At 47.8% G+C, this 23,877-nt stretch overlaps 1 protein-coding gene and 1 long non-coding RNA gene across 2 annotated transcripts; one reads left to right on the top strand and one right to left on the bottom strand.

The window, feature by feature from the left end:
* The first annotated feature begins 236 nt into the window (after window positions 1-236).
* LOC135190101 (uncharacterized) lies at window positions 237-4,666 on the top strand. The gene is made up of 2 exons (XR_010308426.1): window positions 237-378; window positions 1,211-4,666. It is a non-coding gene; the product is annotated as an uncharacterized LOC135190101 (long non-coding RNA).
* Window positions 3,085-20,527, bottom strand: URM1 (ubiquitin related modifier 1). Its single transcript, XM_064171040.1, has 5 exons — window positions 20,445-20,527; window positions 17,623-17,693; window positions 5,018-5,099; window positions 3,985-4,033; window positions 3,085-3,319 (listed from the first exon to the last, which is right to left on the bottom strand). Exons 1-5 carry the CDS (start codon window positions 20,477-20,479, stop codon window positions 3,251-3,253), a joined length of 306 nt encoding a protein of 101 aa, XP_064027110.1. The 5' UTR covers window positions 20,480-20,527; the 3' UTR covers window positions 3,085-3,250.
* Between the last annotated feature and the right edge of the window lie 3,350 nt (window positions 20,528-23,877).

Here is a 23,877-nt window from a genome sequence, read left to right as displayed (position 1 = left end):
AACCCCTTGCGGTGCCATTAAATCGAAACTGGGATGCAAAGCGCGGTGGCTGCGGTAGAAACTTGTCGGGACCGGAGAAGCGGCTCCGCAGGGCCGGGGCGCGGAAAGCGAGGAGCGGGGAGCGGCGGGCAGCCAGATCGGATCGGTGCCCCTGTGTCCTTGTTTTCCAGGCTTCAGCCGGATTCACCCTGGAAGACGCCGCCAACCCGGGACGGGAATCTCCGCTCCTGATTGTCCAAACGCAATTCTTGTGCGATGGAGCCGTACGAACCAAGAATTGTGTCTGGACATCTGTAGCAGAGATTTCACCTCTACCGGATGGGTGCATTGGGGCGGAGGAAGAGGAAGGGGCCTTCCCGGGGCTCGGGGCACTACAAGGTAACCTGCTGCAGCCCAGGGAATCCTTAAGGAGGATTTCAAGGAAACGAAATAAAAACCCGGCGGCGGCTCCTTACAGCTCAGTTCTGCCGAGGTGTGTGTGTGGGGTCAATTTTAATGCGTCAAATATCGGCCGAGCCCCCACTCGGATGGGCAGGAACTGGACAGGGATGGAGGATCCTAGCCGGGGGCTACGGTACTTCGCCGGGGGCGGCGGGGATGGAACCAAGCGTGGGCGGGCATCTTGGCCCTGCGGCTCCGTCCCGGTTTATCCTCCTGGTATTTATTTTAAAATTGCGGGTTAGTTTCATTTAATGCATTTAGGTGTGCACCTGGCCCTGGAGCGTGACAAGGACTCCTCGGTACCGGGGATCCCTTTGCACTGAGGGCCGAGGTCCCCGCTGGCCGGGGCACAATGCTACTGCCGCAGCTCTCGGGTCACCGAGAGCCGAGAACCGGGAACCGTCCCCCTCGCTCGGGCCTCGGGCGGACTCGGCAGAGGTTGGTTCAATCCCGGGCTCTCCGGTCCAGGGGCTGCGGAGACGGGACCTCTCCGCCCCGACGGGGCTCGGAGAAGACGGCGCCGAGGGCTGCGGCAGCCTCAGGTTCCCCGCGGAACCAGGGCCGGGTGAAAGGCTCTGAACAGAGAGCCTTTATGAGCCAGCGAGTCAGAGACTCGACCGGGGCTGCCAAGGAAACCCTGCAGGAGGAGGGAAGCGTTACAAAATCAGTGCAAAATTTCGCCAGGAGCCTATCTAGGACAAAGCTGGAGGCAGAAAATGTTTTAAAACTGGTTTTATTTCAGAAACTTATGTTGCCTTTGTTGTTACAGGATTTTGCTGTATCCCTCCTTGCTTCTCTGGCTTCTCTCATCTTCCCGTTTCTGGATTTTTTTTTTGGCAATGATTGGCAGCTTTTACTACAGCAGGAGTGAAGCCATCTGGGTCTACCTGTGCAGGGGGAATAACATCTCCCAAGGAAGGAACTCATCATGAGCAAATGGCTCTGGGGGTGATAAGAACAGACAAGCCTATCCCAGGGCACAAACTCAGTACAGTGTAGAGCAGGCAGTCACACTGGAGACGAACTTGTCTTTTCCCACTTGGACTCCCCTTTCTGCTCCCTAAGTCTAGCAAAGCTAATCACCACGAATTCAGGATAGAAAAGGGCCTTTGGCCCATTCGTGTTATTTACAAACAGTGCAAGCTGGACCCAAGTCACTGCAGCTGAATTTGGGAAAAGGTGAATGTTGGTTTGCCACCAGCAGTGGGCTTGAAGTCAGTGTTTCTTGCATGCAGTGGTATCATAGCCTGGGCATGCTATTGGTTATGCATGTGTGGGGTGTAAACGCAAGAGGAGGCACTGGCGAAGACAGGCACTCCCTCCGCGTCAAACAGAGGAACAGGAAAGGTGCCAAGTACAGAGCTGCTCTGGGGTGTTGAATGCCTGGTATGGACCTCTGGGGGTGTCAGGTGCCTGGTACAGAGCCCTGGGGCTGTCGGACTAGGTCAGGGGCTGGTGACTGCACTGCTCGCCGCCTCCCAACTCCTCCTCAGCAGCTCTTGGAAACCAAGGACAGAGTAAGCAGCACATGATGCAAATCAGCTCTGAGATGTGCACCAAGCTTATGGCAGTGGCCAGCCCTCTGCTGCCAAGGACCACCACATGCTGCCAAAGCCATGCTGAAATGCTGGTGAGCAGGGCATGGGTAAGCACAGGAAGGGCAACCCTGGTTGGACGCTCCTGGAAATTCATGCATGTTTTGGACCGGCTGGTGCCAATGCTATGTTCTCTGCCCACCTCCTTGTACTCTTGCCATGGCCTTCCAGGCCAATTCATCTGTCTGAGGAAACTTCCGGAAAGCAAACAGGATCAATGCCCTAGCAGAGCTGTGCACACCCACTTACAGTGCACTCACAGGATGTCCTCAGGACACACTGTCAGAAGCACACCCCCCACGATGGAAAGAGTTAAAAAGCCAACCGACTTTTTTTCCAGGGTCTGCATGATTTCACAGACCATCTTCTGTCACAACTCTTCCTATCAGGCTGCAGCAATGCAGCTCCTCACCTGCACAGAATGCAACACCGGCTGATCCATTCTACCCATCATGGCAACAGAAAGTTAGTTTGCTGCCCTTATCATTCCGTGTAGTCTCAGACCAGACAAGCTTATTTCTCCTCCAAAGAAACAGCTGTAAAATTTGCATTGTTCGTGTGCTCACCCTGCCTCAGCTCAGGTAAGAAAGAGGCATAAGACATCAAAAAACAAAGCGCAAAAAGCGTATTTCTCTCCTGCTTCCCATAAACATGTATCACGACAAGTGGAACGTCACAACAGTGAGCTCTGAAGTTGTAATGTTTGCTGCCTCCTAGAAAAGCTAGTGGAGAAACCTTTTATTTCCTTGCGCTTCAGGTCTTCCCCTGGCTGGTGCACAGACTGTACCAACACTAAGCATTGTATTATAAGAATTGCAGTTCTCAGCACCAAGGCAGCTGGAAAAAACAGCTTTGCCCCAAAACAGTCACACCCCCCACCGAATGCATCACTGCCTGCAGACACACCATCCTACTCCAGGTTCAGCACCCCTTTTACTCCTGTCATGGTAAAACAAAGGCCCACAACACTGCAGGTGCACTCTGCTCGTCAAACTACCTGGAAGCGCCGGCAAGAGAGGTGAAATAAGGAGATCAAAGATGGATGCTGTTGTGGTGGACAGCAGGCCACACACTGACAAGCCTTTATTTGGATGTCTAGTAGTAACAAGTGAACATGATGGGGAGGTGCAGAGACCAGGTACAGGCAGTTCAGGAGAGGTTTGGCTGGGTTTACATTTTTGTTTGAATTTACATCCTCTTTTTTTTTCAGAAGTTTACCCACCATGCAACGTTGAGATGAAAAGAACATTATCCTGGTCCTGGAGTTTATAATCCAGCTCACCCTGCAGGCCAAGAACAAAAATAACAAATATTTTAAATGTCATTGCCAAATACTAGCTGCAAAACAGCTCATGAAAAGATGGTGAGTGTTACGGAGAACAGAAGGGGCTAGACTGATGTTTTCATCCTAACAGAAGCAAAGGTGAGAGATCAAACAAGGAATCATCCCACATTGCCTTCTGGACCAAGTGTTTGACAGAACAGGTCATTGTCGGAAGCAGGAAAATAGTTGAGGCTGTTTTTTGTCTCAGAATGACAGTGGGCTGAGAAGGGAAGAGATTCACCAGTTGCCTGTTTGGGCAGAGATCTCCGCACGTCTGCCAACACCTGCTGTGGCACCACCTTCCTCTAGCAAAAGGGCTCTTCTTGGGGCTGGGAAACTGCCTGGTGCCCATGAAGCTGGTACCTAAGGAGCCCTACTGGCAGACAGAGGTGTGAAGTCTTCTGCCAGAGCCAAAGAATATGACACCATCTGGCTGATGAGACTCAGCAGGTTAGAGAACCACTCCAGGCTTCCAGCAGCCACAGCACAATACTAGGAGAGGGATCCCCACCTGCCCCTTCCACCTCAAATAAGGGATGTTTCACTTGGGGTGAGAACCAGAAACAGCTTCTCTAAGAGAAACTACAGAACAGGTAAAGAAAGTCAAACTGAAGGAGTACAAACCATTAGTTCCCAGTCTGCATCGTTGATGAGCACCAAAATTCCTGGCCTCCTGCAGAACAGAATCATTAGGATACAAGGTTGCTAAACAGCCTCACCAATAGTTAAGAATAAGGCAGAGATCACAGGCTGGCCACCTTTAAAGCCAAAGAGAAAAAGGAATCCTATCATGGAGCTGGAAATGGGTACAACCTGTGCCCTTTCTTGATCAAATAAAGGAGAGGCAGGAGCAATCTCGAAGCTTATTTTAGTCAAAAGGCTCCATTCCTGAAGATGCTCTGAGATAACTTAATTTCTCTATGAGGTACAAAAGCCAGGTAATTAAAACCCACACACCACAGTTGAGCAGAGAGCTTGCTGTGAAGGTAGGGAAAGATATTCCCGTGCTCCTACTAAAGGTACTTATCACCCGGGATCCACTCCAAGCCTCTGGTTACAGGCAAAGGGATTCCCCCTGTTTGATCTTCAGTGTCCTGCAATTGTATCTCCCGTTACCAGGGGACCTGGCACATGCTTCAGCTCACAAAGATCTGTGACGAATGCAATCACCCCCAGCGCCACCCTGCAGTCAGGCATGGCTTGCACAGCTCACTCTGCTCCATTTCTCTCGGTTTTTTTTTTTTTCCTTTTTCCTTCCAAGAGGTTGGCCCCATTTTGACAATAAAAATACATTTCCCAGATGAAATATTTGTTGGCATTTCTCCAAGTGACTGCTTCAGTCCCACCTGATGTCAGCAAGGAATAGACAGACCTGTTAAACTCCTGGAACTGAGGAGACATGCACCACGTGGCTCCAGGTGACAATGGAGAGGAAGTATAGGTGGCCCTGCTTCACATTTAAAGGTTTGAGGTAAGGGCTACAAAAGACACTCTCTGCAGACAGGGTGAGGTCTAGTGTGGACACCTTCCCTTATCTTTAGCAAACACCATGTATTTGTGGTCATTAACTTGCTTCTTGCAACCAACAGGAGAGACATCTCCCAGACATGGTGATCAACAGGGAAGCATAAGGAAGATTTGTAACAGCTGTACTTACACAGATTCCCCTTGCATAAATAATTCTGGTCGTTCTTTCAACAGATTCTGTTTGATCCACTTCAGCAGGTTTCTGATATCCCCTGAAAGGAGACAGAACAGCAGTTTACAAAATAGCTGATGCCAGAACAAATTGATTGTTTATCCACAAAAAAAAGTAGTTGAGGAACATGCAGCGTGGCCAGGAGCAGCTGCAAACCTCCAGTCAAAAGAACCACCTAACAGGACTGTCCCTTAGCAGCACCTAACAGACAGTCTTGCCTCAAGGGAGCTCAGAGCTCTGACCCGAACTCCACAGCTGGGCAGAAAAGGTATCCCACAGAAAAAGCATCCCACAAAATATGAATGCAATTCCTGCTGAAGTGCCAATTCAGCAGGAGGTTGCTGGTGGTAAGATGTCTGTAACATATACCACACCCCATACAGTCCCTCATAACCTAACAAACTGATATTTAACTCTGTGTGTTTAAATAGATTTTAAAAGTCTAAACAAGCAAGCCTAAAAACATGAAGGGTGTAAAGGCGAGCACTACTAGTACCAAATCCAGGACAAACTCCCGGTGACATGTTCTGGGGCACCAAGGTGTACATGGCCACGCATCAAACACGCACGCAGGTACCGGCCACAGCAGCTGCAGTCTCGACACCTTCCCCCGTCCCTCAGCACCACGCTCACTGCCCTGGCGCACTCCTGGCGCCGCGCCCAGCCCCACACTTTGCCTTTACAGCTTCTTTATTAGAGCTCAGCCTTTATCTTTCCATTTCAGTAGGTGACAGGAGGATTTGTCTTCATGTAAAAGGAGGAGGAGACACTACTGGTGGGTTTTTGTAGTATCAATTTTACTTTGTGAAGCAAAAACAATTTCTTTAGTGATAGCATCAGTTAATTTCCTATCGGAGAGGTGAGAAGCAACAGGGGTGGGGGGAATAATGCGTTACAGGGTTTAGAGAAGCTGACAAATTGCAATGTGGATTTCTCCTGCATTTGCCTCTGTATTTCACCATTCCACAAACCACTTCATCATCTTGAATCCATGATCAGTTATTCTCCTGGGGCTACTTTAAACACCCCTTTGAAAGCCCCAAAAGACTTGTTTGTTTTCGAGGCACGAGGAAGCTTTCTGAAGCACAAATCCACTACGGAGGGCTAGAGCCTTGCCACAGGATAAGCAGGAATGGCAGGACACACTCCCGTGCCTGTGTCGTGCATAGTAACCTTGCTGCAGATAGAGAGAACCTTTCAACACACGCCTCTCTGAGCTAAAAATCAAGTTCTGCAAACGATTCCACAGGCGCTTTCTTCACGAGCAGCAGAAATAAATGCACATGTGGTGGCTCAAGTCAGTCCTCGCCTCACCCCAGGATTTTATGGCGTCACAGACACTATCCAGAGCAGAGCTGGGGGTCCTTCTGAATAACATTACCCGCATCGCTTCTGTCACACCAAGGCTGAACAGGGCTGTCTTAGGCAGTTGTACATCAACTACACGATGCTAGATCGCAGCAGATGAGAGCCTCTTTTCCCAGGGAAAGGGGGATGCTCTGATATTTCCACTGTTTCCCCTGGATGCCCAAGGCATCAGTACCTCCAGATGATGGCCTGACCCCCAGCACATCAGTCCCACTGCAATGCTGCCCAGAACATGACAGGTATTGCTGCTTCTGAGCACTGGATCACTCTGGTCAGGGCAAGAAAATGGTTTGTGTGTTAGAACTGCCCAGTGAGCTGGGTCACCTGCCTGGGGCTAACCCACGGCTCCCTTTTACTGACACACAACTACGGGCACAAAATAGACCATTTTCTGTTACCTTCCTAGCAACATGCAGGATGGACTGTGAGTACACTGGGGAGGTGTACACACAGCACACCAGCCAGCCAGCACCACCACAAGAGTTAACCACATTCGCCTGCCCCTGAAAAACACTGCTGCAACGTCAAGCCCTCAGGATCTCACACCCAAACAGCTCCCACCCTCCATCCACAAGAAATGAAAGCTGGAGAGGAAGAAAGACGGAGTGCAGCCTTCAGGAGAGGGACGAGGGGCACAAGGGGACACCAGTCCCACCGCAGCAAAGCCTGTGAGCTGTTTCATATTTATGCACTTGCAGCAGGACACACAACAATGAAATGTGCCATATACCATTCTCCTGGTGTGGAATAAGCAGCCCTTTCCTCTGGGACCTTTCAGGAGAGATCATTGAAACAGAATCACTCTGCACCAGCTGGATAAAAGGCAGCTTGGACGATAGAGTGAGACGACTGACTTTCTTTGAGGCTGAGCTGGAAGACTCCGTGACCCCTACTTCCATATGAAATGTTATTTTTAGCCCCACCCATGTCTACATTAATCTACTCCTCCCCAGAAGTCATATGCATACATACTTAAGCATGTAGACAGTAGGGAAAAACACGGTACCTGATGCAGACTGGAACTTCCCTGCTCTGAACAGTAACCAAAGTTAAGATCCCTTCTTTGCAGCTAGCCTTAAGACATAATATTCTCAGCTGCCTTCTCAGCATTGAGTATCTTTGCCCACCTTCACATCTTTCTACATTATAATCACCAACCAATTATAAAGGATGAAAAAATGACCAGAACCACACCAAAACCACCTCCCATAAGTAAGATATTGAAAAGGAACAAGATCCCTTCCACTGCAAATGGTACGGTTTGGGGAGAGGCCATCTTGCAGCTCAATGCCTCAAATGGCAATCAACAGCTAAGGGCTGTATGGTAACATGATGGAAATAATGAGAGGTAAATTAGAACACAACTGCTTATCTCTTACAGTTAACATACATAGTGTTCCCAAGACATTTTCTTTCTGATACTAAGCCATGGGTCTCACAGGTTTCCAGCTCCCTGGGCCGAGGATTTCCTACACAAAGAACAAGTCCTCTACAGTAAAAGGGGGGGTGGAAATCTGGACCTTGTCAGGTACCACATAATTGACAAGTGAAACTGGCACCGTGACATAGTCCTTGTACGTGCACGTTGGTTCTGAAGCTGGCTCTCGTCACAGAACTTGCAGGAGCAGAGTTTCATCATGCATGCTGCCATGTGGCTGCAAAAGCAGGCGTGTATTCTGGTTCAGGTGAGAGCTGAGATGACACAGAATTTCATTCTCACATCACCAACTCAGCTCCAGCTCATCACAGTAATAATTGATTTTTATCACTGCTCTACAGCTGCTCTGAAATCCTTTCAGTAGCCTGCTCTATTTCATCCAGAGCAAGCAAATATCCACACCAAAAAGCCCACTTTAATCATTGTTATGTGTCCTCACCACCAGCAGCACTGGCAGAGAAGCAAGAGCAAACTGGCTAAGGGAGCTGAAATATTCACAAACTGCAAAGGAGGGACTGAGGCATACAGCAGGAAATCCTTGTCTTATTTGTATACAGACACAGCTTCTGCTGCCTGTGCTGACAGAACACCAAATCTCCCAAAATCTTCAGGAAAAATAATCTAAAGTTAATTAAAAGAAGAAAAACTGACAAACATTTGAGAAAGCCGCTTACTGTGAGTGCAGGGATGGGAACTCAAATGGACAATACAGACAGAAACCAATTCACCCACGATGCACACAGATCAGGAAAATGAAGTGTGTGCCTGTGGTGACAGAAAGTCACTGGCTTGTCATACAAGCAGACAGGATGCAAAAACCGCAGCGAGCCTGCATACAAAACCCCAACAGCATCAGCTCATTTTCAGCCCAGCTGCACCATAAATATCTCTGGTTGTGGCAGACAGAACTGCAAAGTTTGTTCAGTCTTCTTGTGTGTCCTCCAAGGTCTCGACTTCTGCAATACCCAATTGTCCCTCGATGAAGAACCTGACAGGCTTCCTCTGCAACACAAATGCACCTAGGACTTTACTTTAGCACTGCCTGGAACAAGCGCCCAGATTCACCAGCACACTCAAATCCAGAGCTGAAATCCACAGCTCTTTTTTAGCTCAATAAAACCTCCTGGACTTGATGGATTCATCAGTGGTTACCTCAGCAAAGAGGCCACTCGCAGTAGGCAAATAGAAACCAGGTGCCTCAAATGAGAAGAGTCAGTTTGGCTGTTGCACCAGAAGGGTCTCACTCTGAACTGGTAACTGCACAGAAACACAGAAGGATTTTGTGCAGCTGTAATAGCAGTGGACACAGACACACCACTCTTGGCTCTCAGGGGGCTGCATAGGTCACCGGCAGACTCACACACACACATGCAATGACTAGAAATCTCCATGTCTCTTGCCTTAAAATCGACACAGAAACCCACACAAAGCACACAGTGCTTCAAAGGGCACCCAGAGGGTGTAATTACACCATACTCTTGTCTTAGCAGCAGAATGGAGAGTTTATTGCAGGGAAACAGGGAACCCTCTGAAGGCCAATCCATGGCAAATCCCCTCTGGTCTGCAATCACTAAGATCAGCACAGCACTGGGCACTAAGGGGTCAGTGCTGCAAGAGCACAGCGCTTTCCTGGGCTGCCTTGCAGATACCTCCCTGTGGGGTATCACTTCTTTCACCCAGAATAAGATCATTTATCATACTGACCATGGCTGAGCTCCAATTTGCTGAGGTCACTAACTCTGGACGAACGCTGCTCCACCCACATTCTCAGCCACTGGCCTGTAACCATGACAAAGCCGCTCCTCTACCATTATTCCCCCTGCCTGCGTGGAAACGTATGGAAAGACGATTTGCATGCCCCTTTCCCTGCATCATCATTCTGTTTTTAAAATGGACAAACCAGCTCACAAGACCTGCTCCCCTCCAGGTGCATGCCTTCTCTCTGCTTTTGAATCTGCTGGTCCTCCAAGAATCTGCTGGTCCTCCAAGAATCTGCTCTCTAAAAGAGCTTATTAAAACACCTGACCTAAGGGATCCTTCAGACGCCTTCAGTCTCCCATCTGATATGCAAGTCATTCACCGAAGCAGATGATGATGTGCCCTGAACTGCAGAAGACCTAGAATAGCTGATATAAATGCAGTCACAGGCAAATGGATCTGGTACCACGCAGTGAGCAATGAGGCAAAATTCTGCAGCAAGAGCAAAATCCATTTTCTCTGACAAGTGCACAAGCCAATCCTGACATGCACTGGAGTGGGCAGTGATTTAAGTACCAGGGCAAAAATTACAAGGTAACTACAAGCAAACAGAAGAGAATCCAAATTGTTGCTCTCTTCTGTTCTTCTCTGCTTTAAAAAGACATGAAGGTCTTGACTTCTGTAATTTTAAATTGTGCAATGACATCTCTTTCTCATTTCTTAGCCAGAGGAGCAACAGTCTTCTCCATTTTCTCGTGTCCACAAAATAGGAATGTATCACAGGGGTATTTCATAGCCCTCCTGTTAGCAGCAAAGACTCCAATCTCAGCCAGCAACTCTCAGCCCTAAAATTTTAATCACAACACTCACGAGCTGGAAAGGAGCCGCTTGGGATCTTCTACTTGGGTTGCTGGTAGAAGAACCTAAGTTCAAGGGATCTCAAATTCTACTAGCTATCCAGCAGCAAGCCCCCAGATCCATCAGCTCCATGACAAAGAAAAAAGTCCAAAACAAAACAGCTCTGAACTGATTCTCAGGGTAAACCTAATCCCTACTCATTTCCAAAGTCAGAGCATCTAATCCCGTAACACCCAACACTATTGTCACTGGGAGCTCCCAAATAAATGTCAGTGCACCAAACTGTCTCTTTTAATTAGGATCATAGATCACTAGTGCTGGCCCAGGGTCTTGCCTGTCTTTCAAAATTGCTGAAGGAGTTGGGAGACCCTCAAGGACTAAGGCACTAGCAACAAGGTGCCAGATTGGGAATGGCAGACATTAACAGTAATACCTCATGAACAGGTCCTGTGGATTTATTCCTCTGCCAGTGCAGAGTTGTCTCAACTAAATCCATTCTGACTTTAAAATGGTTGAGCCATGTAGATCTGCTACTAAATCCCAAGGAGACTGTGCCATGGTCTAATGGTTTTTGCAGTCAGGAATCTTCTGCTAACACAAACTCCTATTTCTTCATTCCTCCCTATCAATCTATGCTAGGTGACATTTTGTCATCCTGGCTATAATCTGTCCTTCCCCATGATAAAGAAGATACTCCACTTATCACCTTTCCATTAATTTATCCTACTTAATCTTGGATGTTGCTGGTTTGGGTTTTTTTAAAAGCTGCTCAGGAAGACAATTCAGAAAATGCATGACTAACTGTGGGCATAAACCAGCCAAACCTTATTGATCTGGTATTTCCATTCTCCTATTTTGTCAGCTTCTGGGGTTTATGCATGTGCACGCACACCAAGGGTTAATAAAGAAAATGCAATCATTGCAAGAGACCACTCAGAGCTGCTATGAGACCTCAGAGGAAGGTGGCTGCTCCTGCCAGCATGCAGAGGGATTTCCTGGCAGCCTGGCACTGCCCTGCATGCAGTCAGCCTGGCAGAGGGAATCTCCTGGGCTGGGCTCTCCCTGGCAGCCAGCTGGATCAGAAATCGCCTTGAAGTCAACTCCTTGCCCCTCTTCGAAGCCCGGCTGGTGTCCCCTCAGGCTGCTAGATGAATCAGTATCTCAGTTTGGCTCAGAAACTGCCACGATTTTATTTCCTCCACAGAAATCGTGAGGAGTCCAGTCCTCGCCTCTCACTCTCGGATCTGCCTTGCTATTATTAGACTTTCACACACAGCAAGCACTACTAAACCGATCCCAGTCCATCCAACCCAGCCACCCCCACAGATCCTCCAAGCCCCTCAGTCTGGCTTGAAAGGGAAAAAGAAAGGGCCAGTGAGATGATCAGGGTGGAGGAGAGGGGGGTAAGATTTACAAGTGAATGGAGGTAAGAATGGAGCAGTTTGTGGGATAAAGAGGCTGCAGAGAGAGCTTTACAGATGTGCAGAGGGAGGGAGGCTCATTGTTTAATTAAGCAGAAAGTGGCTCTTTTGAAAAGCAATTTTGCACAGGAGCTCTGAGCTCAGCAAACAACTCCGGCGAGTGAGGGCAGGAGGAGAAAGGAACAGCTGGCCCGGAGCCGTGTGAACCGCATGCTAAGCGGTTTAAAGAGCCCGGATCCTGCTCCCCAGCCCTGCTCCGCTGTCACCCTCTGAACAGTGCTGGCAGCACAGCAAATCTCACCAAGAGAAAAGAGAGGGAGAGCTGGCACAGAAAGGTTATCCTGCTAGGTGTCCACACTGCAATACAGTGGCTGGGAAGGAGAGTGGAACAGCCAGGCTTTGTTATCTAAGGGATTTAGTCACACACAAGAACGGGTTTCTTGGTGCCTGGGAAGCTCCTTCCACAATGAGTTGGGATGAGCTGAACTCACAAGGCCTCTCGGGAAAGTGCTGGGACTGTTCCTGCCGTGCCGTGTGGTCAGCTCCCTGTTCCCTCTGGAGGCCTCACTCTTTGTGCAGAAGCCACACGTGGGAGGGTGACCCGGAGCTGTGCGCACAACACGGTGCTGAACCTCACACCAGGGCTCAGGGATGCAAATGCTCCAGGGACTGCTGCATTATGGTGGCGGAGGCAGCAGCAGCAGCCGCCTTGCAGCATCGTGTCAGGCTCTCAGCACTGCACTGACTCTTGGAAAGAGAAGCTAGGATCCAGGGCTGAGCTAGTCCATCTTGAGGTCTCACCCTGTGTCACCCACTGAATCCTTTCACCCTGCCAGCAGACACAGAACTGCCTGCCTAAGAGCGATGGGCAAGGAGGACAGTAACTCCAGAGGCCTCGCAGAACTGCGAGCACCAACTGCTGCAAACAGATCTGATTGTCCCACGACGCTTCCACAGAGCTATGGTGTTTATACTGTTTTTCTAGTAAGTGTCTACATTACTTAATACATTTTTAGTCTGTTTTTGGAGCAAGTTATAAAACGTTAGGAACATCAGAGAGAGTAATAAACGCATTCCAGAGTATTAATAACTGAACTGTGATGTACACCTAGCAATAGTGCTGGCCATTTGGAGGCAACCAATACCAACTGCTGCTCTTGATTCTACACTTTGCAGGGGCACAGCACCCCAGTCCCCTCCCAACACATGCCATGATGTACTTGAGCCCCTTTGCCCATAACACAATTCTGATCTCTTGAGATCCCCAACTCTCCCACCATGCTCCATACTATGCACAGCAAGGCATGTTCTTGAGGAGCAGTCCATGCTCTTCTCTACATAGACTTAACATAAGCAACACCTGGCAGATTATTTTAATTTTTCCTCTTAAAAAGAACCTGTTCAGCATCAGTCTTTCCCCCTGGGGTTTTGATAAAAGGAAACCACAAACAATTATCAAAACATACTGATGAATAAAATGTATCCTTCCAGACTTGCAAGTGCTAAAACTGGCAATGAATTCTTGATTATTCCCAACAGTCCAAGCTGCTGAAACACCAAAGCCACGAGTCCCATCGAGTCCCATCACTGAAACCATGCAAGAAGTTGGAATTCAAAGGCCTGGACCCCACAGCCCAGCTGCCTGCAGCACAACTGCCAGAGACCTTACAAACAGCCTCAGCCTCCAAATACAACACCCAACAGAGATGCAACAAGCAGAGCAGAGAGGTTTTGCAAACATTCCTCATTTGCATGACGCTACTGAGCCGAACCTGATCTGACTACAAGGCTTAAAGGAAGCCAGTGACTGTCCACCCTTTCATCAGAGTCCATGCAACCTGCATGGCCATAGACAAACCCATCACTGCGAGTCCCAGCAAGATGGAGAAAGGAGTCGCAGCATCACTTGCACAGCAGTCACACAATGATCTATTTGATTATTGAAGCAGTTGGTTAAATTACTGTGTCTTGTTTCAGGAGGAAGCTGCCAAATCCATTCTCAATTTTTAATTTAGGGTTTCTCTCTTTTATGCTCCATTGTCTCTTAATAGTCTTTTAGATGCTGGAAAATAAAGTTGATTTCCCTGCCAATTCAATCCTCTCTCCATGTGACAAATACTGTCACTCCCTCAGGTGCCTTCTCACACACACAGTTTCTACGAAGAAGCAGCCAAGAGGGCATTAACGCCCTTAGATCCTCTAGCAGCATTATCCATGATCATCCAAACAGCCAGCAATCTGGGACAAGAATCTCATTTAACCTGAGGTACTCCTTCCGCAACTGTTTGCAGAGATTACACAGTCCTGTGTGAAGCTTGGCTCACATCACTCTGCCTATGCAGACAGATCACAATTTAAGTTCCTACTTGGCAGCAGCTTCAACGTGCAGGCTAAGACAGCTCTGCTTGGGAATTGAAGAACTGCTGTTTCACTAACATTAGGATACAAAATGCCCCTTTGATAGCAAAAATAGGTCCTGCCACATGGCTGTACCCCTTGTGGCTTGTGCTTGTCCGATTTGCAGGTTCCTTCCTCCTGTCTTTCCTAATCTCTCCAGGAGCCCATCTCCAGGCATCAGAAAGGGGCAGAGAATCAAATCTTGAAAAAGTTAATTAGATCTGGAACCCACCCAGCACCTGCTACTGGGAAAAGGAACTGACCACATATTCATTTGTGGAGCAGAGCTTGTTTTATTCACATAAATATTTGTAGGTGATTCTTCGTATAATTTTCCACCTCTTCTCATCTCTGGTATATAGATAAAAATTCCTAAACAAGATAGCTGGGCCCAATGTCCCAGAGAGAAGCAGCTGCTATGCAAAAAGGAGGACAAAGACAAAAATAACCTACAAAGAAATAAAGAGTGGGCAAGAAAGGCCAAAATGGCTAAAAATAAGCTTAATGGCCAATGAAAGCAGTAAAAATGGGGTTAGGAGTGTAGGTCTTCAAGTGGTGCTCACATCACGGAATTTTCCCTCAAGTATTAAGCTGACTGACACAGAGAGTAACATAAGAAACAAGAGGCACCAAATGGAACTGAGATGTTTTATTTCTCTAATTGCAATTTTGGCTGAATAAGGGCAGGAGGGAAATATATATACACACCTTTATTTACCCAGATTAAGGAAATTCAACTTTCATAGTGTGAAAAAGGAAAATACATGGCATTAGAAACAACATATATCTGCATGCCCTTATCAAATGTCATATTCCTGTTTCTGATGTGCTCCTGCTGCTTCCTCGCCACTACAAAGTATTTCTCATCTGGAAATATTATGAAGGGTGTCTTCAGCAACCACTTACTGCTAGACATTAACCCCATATCTGCCTACCTCATCCTTGTGCTCAGTATAAGTGTCATTACAGTAGAAGCCTCTCAGCCTGCCCCTCAGCCACTGCAATCCACAACCAGCTAAAAATTGGAACCTCCCTGTCACTTGATGTACATGAAAAGAGCAGGCTGCAGACCAGGGGAGCTGGCAAGTAGGCACACTGTGCATTCTGTCATGCTTATTACAAGGATAACATCATCTGAAAAACAAGGCAGTGTGAAAAGCTGGGAGCAATGTGTTAGATTTAATACAGAATAAATCACTGAAGATTTATGAGTCTGAACTCCAAAACCTGAGTGAGATCTTCAGGGAAATGTTTATTCTTTAGGATAAATCCAGTTCCTAGTGAAGTCTACAGAAGTCTTCACAGCAACTTCAAGTGGGACTGGATTAAGCCACATACAACTGCAACACTGACAACCACCAGGCTGGAAGAATTGCTCTTCGATATCAATCCCCTGCTTTCCCTGGCAGAAATAAGCACCTCATGCAATAAACCCTTCTGGAGCACTGTGCTAGTCTGAGGCTAGCTGAAATATTTTAGTGAGAGAAATTGGAATACAGGCTGTGATAAGGAAACAATGGTGATGTCTACTTCACTCGTAGGCTTGCTGAGGTGTATAAAATCTGCAACATAAACACAGATATGACAGAGTGGCTCTCTGTTGCAGCTGGTGCCTGTACTTTTCTCCCTAATCTGCTTTCTGTGTAACTAATCCTTCTGCTTTCTAACCCCCCTGGCTGATCCTCCAAACTCACCTTGCACATAAGGCAAAGTCTGGGATAAGGTAGAGGGGTGGAAAGAGTGTGGAAGGGTGGTTGGGAGCCCCTCCTGAGGACTCTGGTTTCTGAGAGGGCTGCTGTGTTTCTGTATTACCTTTACCTTGTCTATTTCTGTATATAGCTGTATATTTTGTAACTATCTGCTTGTATGTTGTGCTAAGCTGTAAATATACAGCTTCATTTCTTAATTTCCAGCCATCTGAGTCTAGCCTGGGTGACTTCATAAGAGTGGGGGGGGGGGGTGGGTAACACCCAAGCCATCACAAGCACACTGGTGGTTTGAACCTCAGCAGTGCAGTGGTTATCAGTGGATATTTTTAAATGTAGAGAACACTGAAGAAAATCATGCTCTAGCCCCCAGGTTTATATACCAACTGAGTGTTTTGGCATTTCTTCACTATCTTCCATTTAATGATCTTAAGTCCTTTAACAGTGCTGGAATTTAAGCTGAATTCTCCTGGTGATATGATGAAAATATCACTGCTACTTCACTAGCAACAGGGGAAAGTTAAGTAACACAACAAAATCAATATTGGGTCACGTTTCTGGATCTCCAGTCCCCATCCTTAACCCCAGGATAACACGATTCCAGTGCTCCTCTTCTATCTGATTAATGTTTACTTATGTCCAAGCACAGAAAGTGCTTCTAGCAGTTTCCAATTACTTCCAGACATGGCAAGATTTCAGGCCCGAAATGTCCACAGCACACCGATGATGATATTAGTAATTCTTGAGCTTTTAGTTATTCCCATTGCCTGACACTTTGTATTATTTTGGTTTATAACCACACTTTCAATCAGCACCAAGTGTGACTATCTAGCTGGAAGAATTCAAAACATACTGGCAGCAAAACTATGTCACAACTGAAGCACGCACACATCGGAGGAGAAATGGGAGTTAGTTCAGCACTTCTCAGCACCAATACTCCAAATCACAAGCCACAGATTATGACTCTATTGCTGAGACACTCAAGCCTTTAGCTTAATAGCATCCTATTTTCTATTGTAGAGAAGGCTATAAGCAGGATGCCCAGCATGGTGCTGAAACATTAGGTATGCCATTTTCAGCTGCAGAGGTAACATAAAGCGATTACATATACTTGAAAAAAATCATATGAGGAGATAAAATGCGTCGCTACACTACTACACGCACCACCGTGTAGCCATACACTACTTACACACACAGAGGTATCTGTGCCTCTTGGAAGCCTCAGAACAGGCAAGAAAAAACAAGAGAGAGAAGTTATTTACCATTTCAAGTACCAAGCAAGACACGTGCAGACTTGACAGCAGCATTCAGAGGCCATTGTCTATCCAGGAGGGAGGAAGCAAAACTCTTATGGAAGGACTCAATTCACAAGTGCTTAGAGGGCAGACTCAGACCCGGATGCTCAAAGTGTTTTGGCTTGGTATTTACTTTGAGGACCAACCATCATCTATCGAGCTGCCTGATCCATCACACGTCCAGAATAGTTTTAAAATCACAGTATCATCATCATCAAGGTTGGAAGAGACCTCATAGATCATCAAGTCCAACCCTTTACCACAGAGCTCAAAGGCTAGAATACACCGATTCTTGTTGCAAACTAATGAAACTGATGTACAAACCAGTTTTGCTTCATTTGCCGTCATTCTTTTAAGTTATCAAACAGATTCTGATACTCACAAGGCTCCAGTTGACAGGGCAAAGTCACCTGATGCTTTTTCACACCATCAAACAAGAGTTCTGCACCACCTCTGAAATAAAAACAATGATCCACTGAGATTGTGCTTCACTGTCAAAAGGAAGACAGTACAAAAGAGGCGATTTACATAGATGTCACAACAGAGAAAACAAATGATACAGACTATACTTAGCACAGGATTCTCTTTGTCTTTTTTCCCTCTTGCAGACCTCAAGTTCGTAGGGGAAGTTGCCGTCTCCCATCTCCAACATATGCAGGAGGCTCCACTGCAGGTCAGAACTCCATGGTGCCAGGCATTCTCCCAACAAAGCAGGAAGATGGCTCCCATCCCAACATACACACAAACTGCCCTGCAGTGTCTAGCCTCATCCTCACTCTCCCTTTAGCGTCTGGCACTGCCTCAGTTCAAACATTACAGCCACCGTGCTACACCTGACATTGCTAGGCCCTGGCACCTTTGAGCCAGATGCCTCGAGGCACTTCATACAACGTTTCCCACACTTTCTTTTTGTTTTTTTGAGAGGAAATGGCTCGAACAAGGTCACTCAGCCAGTCAGCTGCAATGCCCGCAGTTCTTGAGTCCTGGCAACCCTTTCTTGACCTATTTACGACAAAGCATTCCCTTCCAGGAGAGAACTGACTGAGAGAAGCAAACAGATCAAGCAACAGTGATGACAAGCTAAAGAGAAAAGAAACACTGAACAGCCTGAGGAATATCCTGCTTCTGATGTTCAGAATGTACCAGAGGTCTGGTCGCAGGTAACTATGGGATGGCCTCTGCACACAGAATAGGTCATGGGTGAGCAACATATGCAGAGTCTGGCGAGTACAAGAGCTGGATCTCACACCTGAGAAAGATGGGATTTAAACTGGGTCCAGGCATCTAATCTCCCTAATCCCTTAGAAAAAATAAACTTCACAAGCCTTAGCAAGCTTCTCTCCTTTTCCAGAAAAAGAACAACTGTGAGAATCTTGAGCTTTACAAACACACATCAGTTTTCCTGATGTTGTCAGCCCAAAGTCAGTCTTAGATTACACAAGGATGTTACTTTAATATATGGGATACAGAAGCAGGTAGCATGAGCTCTTGCCTCTAGACTGAACAGATGGCCAAAGCTGTAACAACTGGGCAACTCATAAAAAACTCAACTTGATACTCAACTGAGGTAGCAAAATGACCACCCTGTTTCCAAACTGCATGTAACTGTGACAAAACATTCTTCCAACTCAGACAGATTACTTCAGAAACAAAATCTTATGAAGTTACTTTCTGGAAACCTATTGGTGCCTCACATCTCTTGGAAACCAACACATTATGGGCTGCCCGGGGAGGTGGTGGAGTCGTCGTCCCTGGGGCAGTTCAAGGCAAGGTTGGATGTGGCACTTGGTGCCATGGTCTAGCCTTGGGCACTGTGGTAAAGGGTTGGACTTGATGATCTGTGAGGTCTCTTCCAACCTTGGTGATACTGTGATACATTAAAGAGGAGTGTTTATAACAGATAATCTCCAGCGAAATATCAGCAAAGATACATAGCCATTACTAAGTTCCTTTAAATTCAATATCTCAAAATGCCACACAGGGTTTTCTTGGCTCTGCAGTGGAAGAGCAGCACAACAGAACCCTTGTTATGCCCTCAGCAGCTTTACTTATATGCAACTCTTGTAAAGACCACTCTGTTGGTGTTCTTCCATCAACTCACACAAAATAGTTATCTGAAAATTGAAGCAGCAATTATTAAAACGAGCTGAGATTCATGTGAGAGAACAAGTCACAGCAATTATATGAAAAACATTTTTTTATGTAACGAAAACAAGGTCACGCTTTGTTACAGTGGGAAACGTAGATTGCAAGATAAGGTCCTTCTGTAATGCGCGAGCTGTGGGGAACTCAGCTGTGAGTTGTACATAGAGAGCTCATTTATGCATTTCCAAGGGAAGCAAAAATGCATCTCACTCTTCTGGGAAAATCAGAGTTACTGCAGCTGGAAGTGGGAAGGACTGAGGAAAGGATTCTTAAGGAGAAGAGTATTTAAAATGGTTATGGCATTTCTGTGTTTGTGAAAGGGTGGGAAAAAGCAAATAAATAGTAGCCTTTTAGCTACTCCTAAAAAGAGGCTTTAACAAAACGACACAAGTATTGCCACAAATATGCACAGACTTCCACAGCAAACACTTGGATTTCCCTGAGCCAGCACATTAGCATTGCAGATATGACAACAACAGAGACCTGACAGCTGAAGAGCCCATCTATTTGACACCAAACTGGCACAAGTGAAACATAAAGCAGGTGTGCTGGTACACACACGCACAGAAGAAGGGGGAACACGAGTGGAAGTTTTCAATAAACAATTTTAATTCTTCTCTTTTCTAAGTTCGAAAGGGCAGAATGCAAGAACTTGATGAGGATGCTCGCACGTTGCCGTAGGCAAGGCCCTGCCACCCCGGTGCAAAGCAGGGCCAGGCGGCGGCAGTTTGGCCCCGGTACCGCGCTGCCCGGGAAGCGCTGAACAGGTCAAGGCCGGACTGCAGCGCTATAGGAAACTGTTCAAGTGGTGCCCGTCCCGTCCCACCAGCACCTGACACCTCGGCTGGTTACCGGGACCGGCTGCAGCCGCCACCTCGGGCCGAAGTCCCGAAGCCCCATACAGCGGCAGCCCCCGGGCTCAGACGAGCTTATATGCAGCAGACTCGTAAACTGCACTAAACAGCCTCCGGGCTGTCTTACTAAGGAGCCTAGCCCGGCCCTACCCCTCCGCCCGGGTACCCGGTCCCCAGTGCAGTCCCCAATCCCCACCGCGCTCACCCGAACTCCACCTGCAGCGACACGGACGCCGCCATCTTGACAGCGATGGGCGGGAGAAGGAGGGGGCCACGGGCGCGCCGGAAGTACTGCGCCAGCTTCCGGCCGAGCGGCGTTGCCTGGCAACAGCGGGCAGAGAGGAGCTGCGCGGCCCTGCGGGGCTCGCCCGGGCTCGGCTGCGCGGAGCTGCGCGGCCCTGCGGGGTTCGGCCCCGGGGCGGGTTGGGCTGTTTCTGGGGGAATCCTCAGCGAAGGGGCCGCCCGTGCGCCCAGAGGTGTGTGCTGGGCCCTCAGACCAGGCCATCTCCCTTTTACATATCTGTTTGTGCGCTAAGTTCACATCTTGCCGTACACAGCCCCTTCGCATATGCTGAGAATGTCTCAGCCGTGCAAAGGCAAGGAGCAGCAGCAGACGTTTTCACAGAATCAGAATCATTGATCGATCTGGGTTAGAAGGGACTTCCAGTCCCACCCCTGCTTGCACTCAACAGGCATCCTCAACCAGAGCAGGTTGCCCAGAGCCCTGTCGAGCCTCACTTTGAGTATCTCCAGAGCTGAGATCCCAACCACTTCCCTGGGCACTCTGTTCCAGTGTTCCACCACCCTCATAGTAAAGAACCTGGTCCTAACATCCAATCTAAACCTGCTCTGCTCGAGTTTGAAGCTATTGCCCCTTGTCCTATCACCACAAGCCTTCGTAAACAGTCCATTAGCAGCCTTCTGTAGCCCCTTCAGCTACTGGAAGGCTGTTCCGAGGCTTCCCTGGAGCCGCCTCCAGGCTGAACAACCGCAGCTCCCTCAGCCTGTCTTTGTAGCAGAGGTGCTCCAACCCCCTAATCACTTTCGTGGTCTTTCTCTGAACCCGATCCATCAGGTCCAAGTCCTTCCTATATTGAGGGCTCCGAACCTGGATGCAGTACTCCAGGTGAAGTCTCACCAGAGCAGAACAAAATTGCAATCACCTCTCTATATCTGCTGGCCATGTATCTTTCAATGCAGCTCAGGATGTGATTTGCCTTCTGAGTTGCAAGCTCACACTTTCTGCTTATGTCCAACTTCTCATCTGTCAGCATCTGCAAGTCTTTGGGCTGCTTTTTATACCTCAATCCCCAGTCCTGTATTGATAGTGAGGATTGTTCTGGCCCCAGTGCAGGACCCTGCATTTGCTCTTGTTGGACCTCATGAGGTTCACCTCTCCAGTTTGTCCATTTTGCAGTAGAGAAGCCAACCTACAGCCTCGCAGTTAATTTGAGGTTTTAGTGAGAAAGCAGAAATAGCCAAGCTGAGAGTAACAATGGCTTCTGTTGCCACTGTGGAAGACAGTGCTTCTGCACAGTGGAGGAGATGGCAGTTCAGCATCCCTGTCTGCTTGAGGCAACCTCTCCTAGCAAGTGCAACCCTGTGGCATTAGGCATCTTCCAGCAACCACTGCAGTAAACAATGTGGCTCACATCTGTCGCCTGTTTGTTTTCTGCTCCTGTCCCCAGAGGCAGAAGCATGTACACAGCGGGAGGCAGTCATGGTGGTGACAGCTGGGCTGTGTAATGGTATAGGTTCATCTCCCCAACAACATGGAGCTGTATTGGGCAGCATTGATAGACAAACTGCAGCCCCTTAACCCTCCCTCCATTCCTTGGAGGGTTTGGATTTAAAAAATACATGTGCATGTGCATGCGTGCCCATAGAAATGCAATATATATGCATAGAGGTGGTGCATTATGTGCAAGGGGTGTAAATTTAGGCAGACAGATTGCCCTTGGTTTATGCTAACGGGGGTCAGAGTATTCCTAACCCCAAGAGCAGAAGGTGGTGATGTTTGTAATGGCCTTTGTTCTCAGAGGAGATCATTCTCTGGGCTGGGCCCCAGGAAAGGCTGGTCCCCAGTGTGGATGCAAGCTGCCAAGGTTGCATGATGACAGAGACATGAAGCCCTTGACCATGGTCTTCATACAGAAATTCCAGATGGATTTTAAATCCTGAGGATCTTGGAGATATGGTCCAGGATGTTGAATAGATTGTATGGGAAGCCAGCTGAGGAAAGAAACCTGAGACAGCATTCTTATTTCTGTACAATTCAGAAATTACTGAAGCATCCTGTGTTCAGAGGATCTGGCGATTTGGACCCCAGATCAGTGTTAACAGTTACAGTTTCATATGACTGATTCTTCTTGGTTCCAGAAGCCATTTTTGAGGCCAAATAATAGAATTGTCTCCTAAGAGAATCTTGATTCCTGAGTTATAGAAATACAATAAAATATTAGAGATTTAGTGTTAGTACTTCCCTGGAAAGATGGGAAAAAAAATCAAAAGGGAGCAGGCATCACAAATGCCAATTTGTTAGCAGCAACCAACATTCAAAGCAATCAAAGCTGCTTACTGTTAACAATTGCCCTGGCAAGCACATGAGATGTGTTGAGATTCTTTATGGACATTGTGTGCTTGGGCGAGGAGCAGCTCCTGTTTCCCTACTGGGTGCTGAAATGAAAGCACCACAAGGTATCCATCTTGTGCTTGGGGAGGGGGCAAAGCAAGTGAACAATCTCCTTCAGAAAGCGGGATGCCGACGCCGTTATTTCTAAAGCCTGTAAACGTTGATGGTGTTTAACAAACGGGTACCTACCGCAAAAACAGATGAAGACAAGGCTCCTGCCTCCAATATATACCCTGTGTCCAGAGCGCTGCAACCCAAGGATGCGTCATTGTGCTTTACATAAGCTAAACTGTCCTTTTATTACCCATTTTTCCGTGGCAGATGCCTCACTTTCTCCCACACGTGGAGTGGCAATGGGCAGGACCATGCGTGCCCAGGTAGCTCTTGGCTCGCTGCGGCGGTGAGGGACGAGAGGCAGCTGATCGCGCGCTCCGGCTGCGCGTGCGGCGCTTGCCTTCCTCCCCCCGAGCTGTGCCGAACAAAAGAAAACGTTGCAAACTGAGCCTGTGTGTTCTAAGGAGGGGTTAATTTATTTTGTCTCAGTCCTGGCTTTTGGGGGTTTCGTTTTGTTTTTCCTGCCATCTCCCCTTGTGCACGAAAGGGCCATGCCTACATCACTTCGCCAGAGGTTTATTCTGGAGGAAATGGTTTAGGCCACATTCGCGTTTTGCAGGGGAACAGCTTATAACTATAACAGGGCCTAGCGCTACAAGGAGACACTTCATCAGAGAGCCCCAAAATGACGATTCAATTATTTATCAATAAAACATCAGGGGAATGTGCAAACAGCTGCTCGCATCCTTCCACACAGCAAGTCAAACTTCAAGGGGAATAATAGCTGGCGAAAGGGGAGCCATGGTGGAGGCGGTGATAATGGGTTTCCCTGCTCGGGGCTTTGTTTGATTTCCCTGTCTCAGTTTTGAACTCCCTCCGCCGGAGAATAGCGAGGGGGTAGGACGGGGAGAGAGGGAAGCAGGCAGAGGGGAAGGAGGGTCAGTGGGAGTTA

This window comes from Pogoniulus pusillus, chromosome 35, assembly GCF_015220805.1.
Source record: "Pogoniulus pusillus isolate bPogPus1 chromosome 35, bPogPus1.pri, whole genome shotgun sequence".
In the NCBI taxonomy this organism is placed as follows: Eukaryota; Metazoa; Chordata; class Aves; order Piciformes; family Lybiidae; genus Pogoniulus; species Pogoniulus pusillus.
This window is presented reverse-complemented; position numbering and strand designations above follow the sequence as displayed.

Coding starts and splice junctions, on each gene's coding strand:
- URM1 (XM_064171040.1), bottom strand. CDS start 20,479: ATGGCGGCGTCCGTGTCGCTGCAGGTGGAGTTCGG. Junction 5,100..17,622: donor GCCCTGTCAACTGGAGCCTT/GTGAGTATCAGA, acceptor GTCTCCTTTCAG/GGGATATCAGAAACCTGCTG. Junction 3,320..3,984: donor ATGCAGACTGGGAACTAATG/GTTTGTACTCCT, acceptor CTTGGCCTGCAG/GGTGAGCTGGATTATAAACT.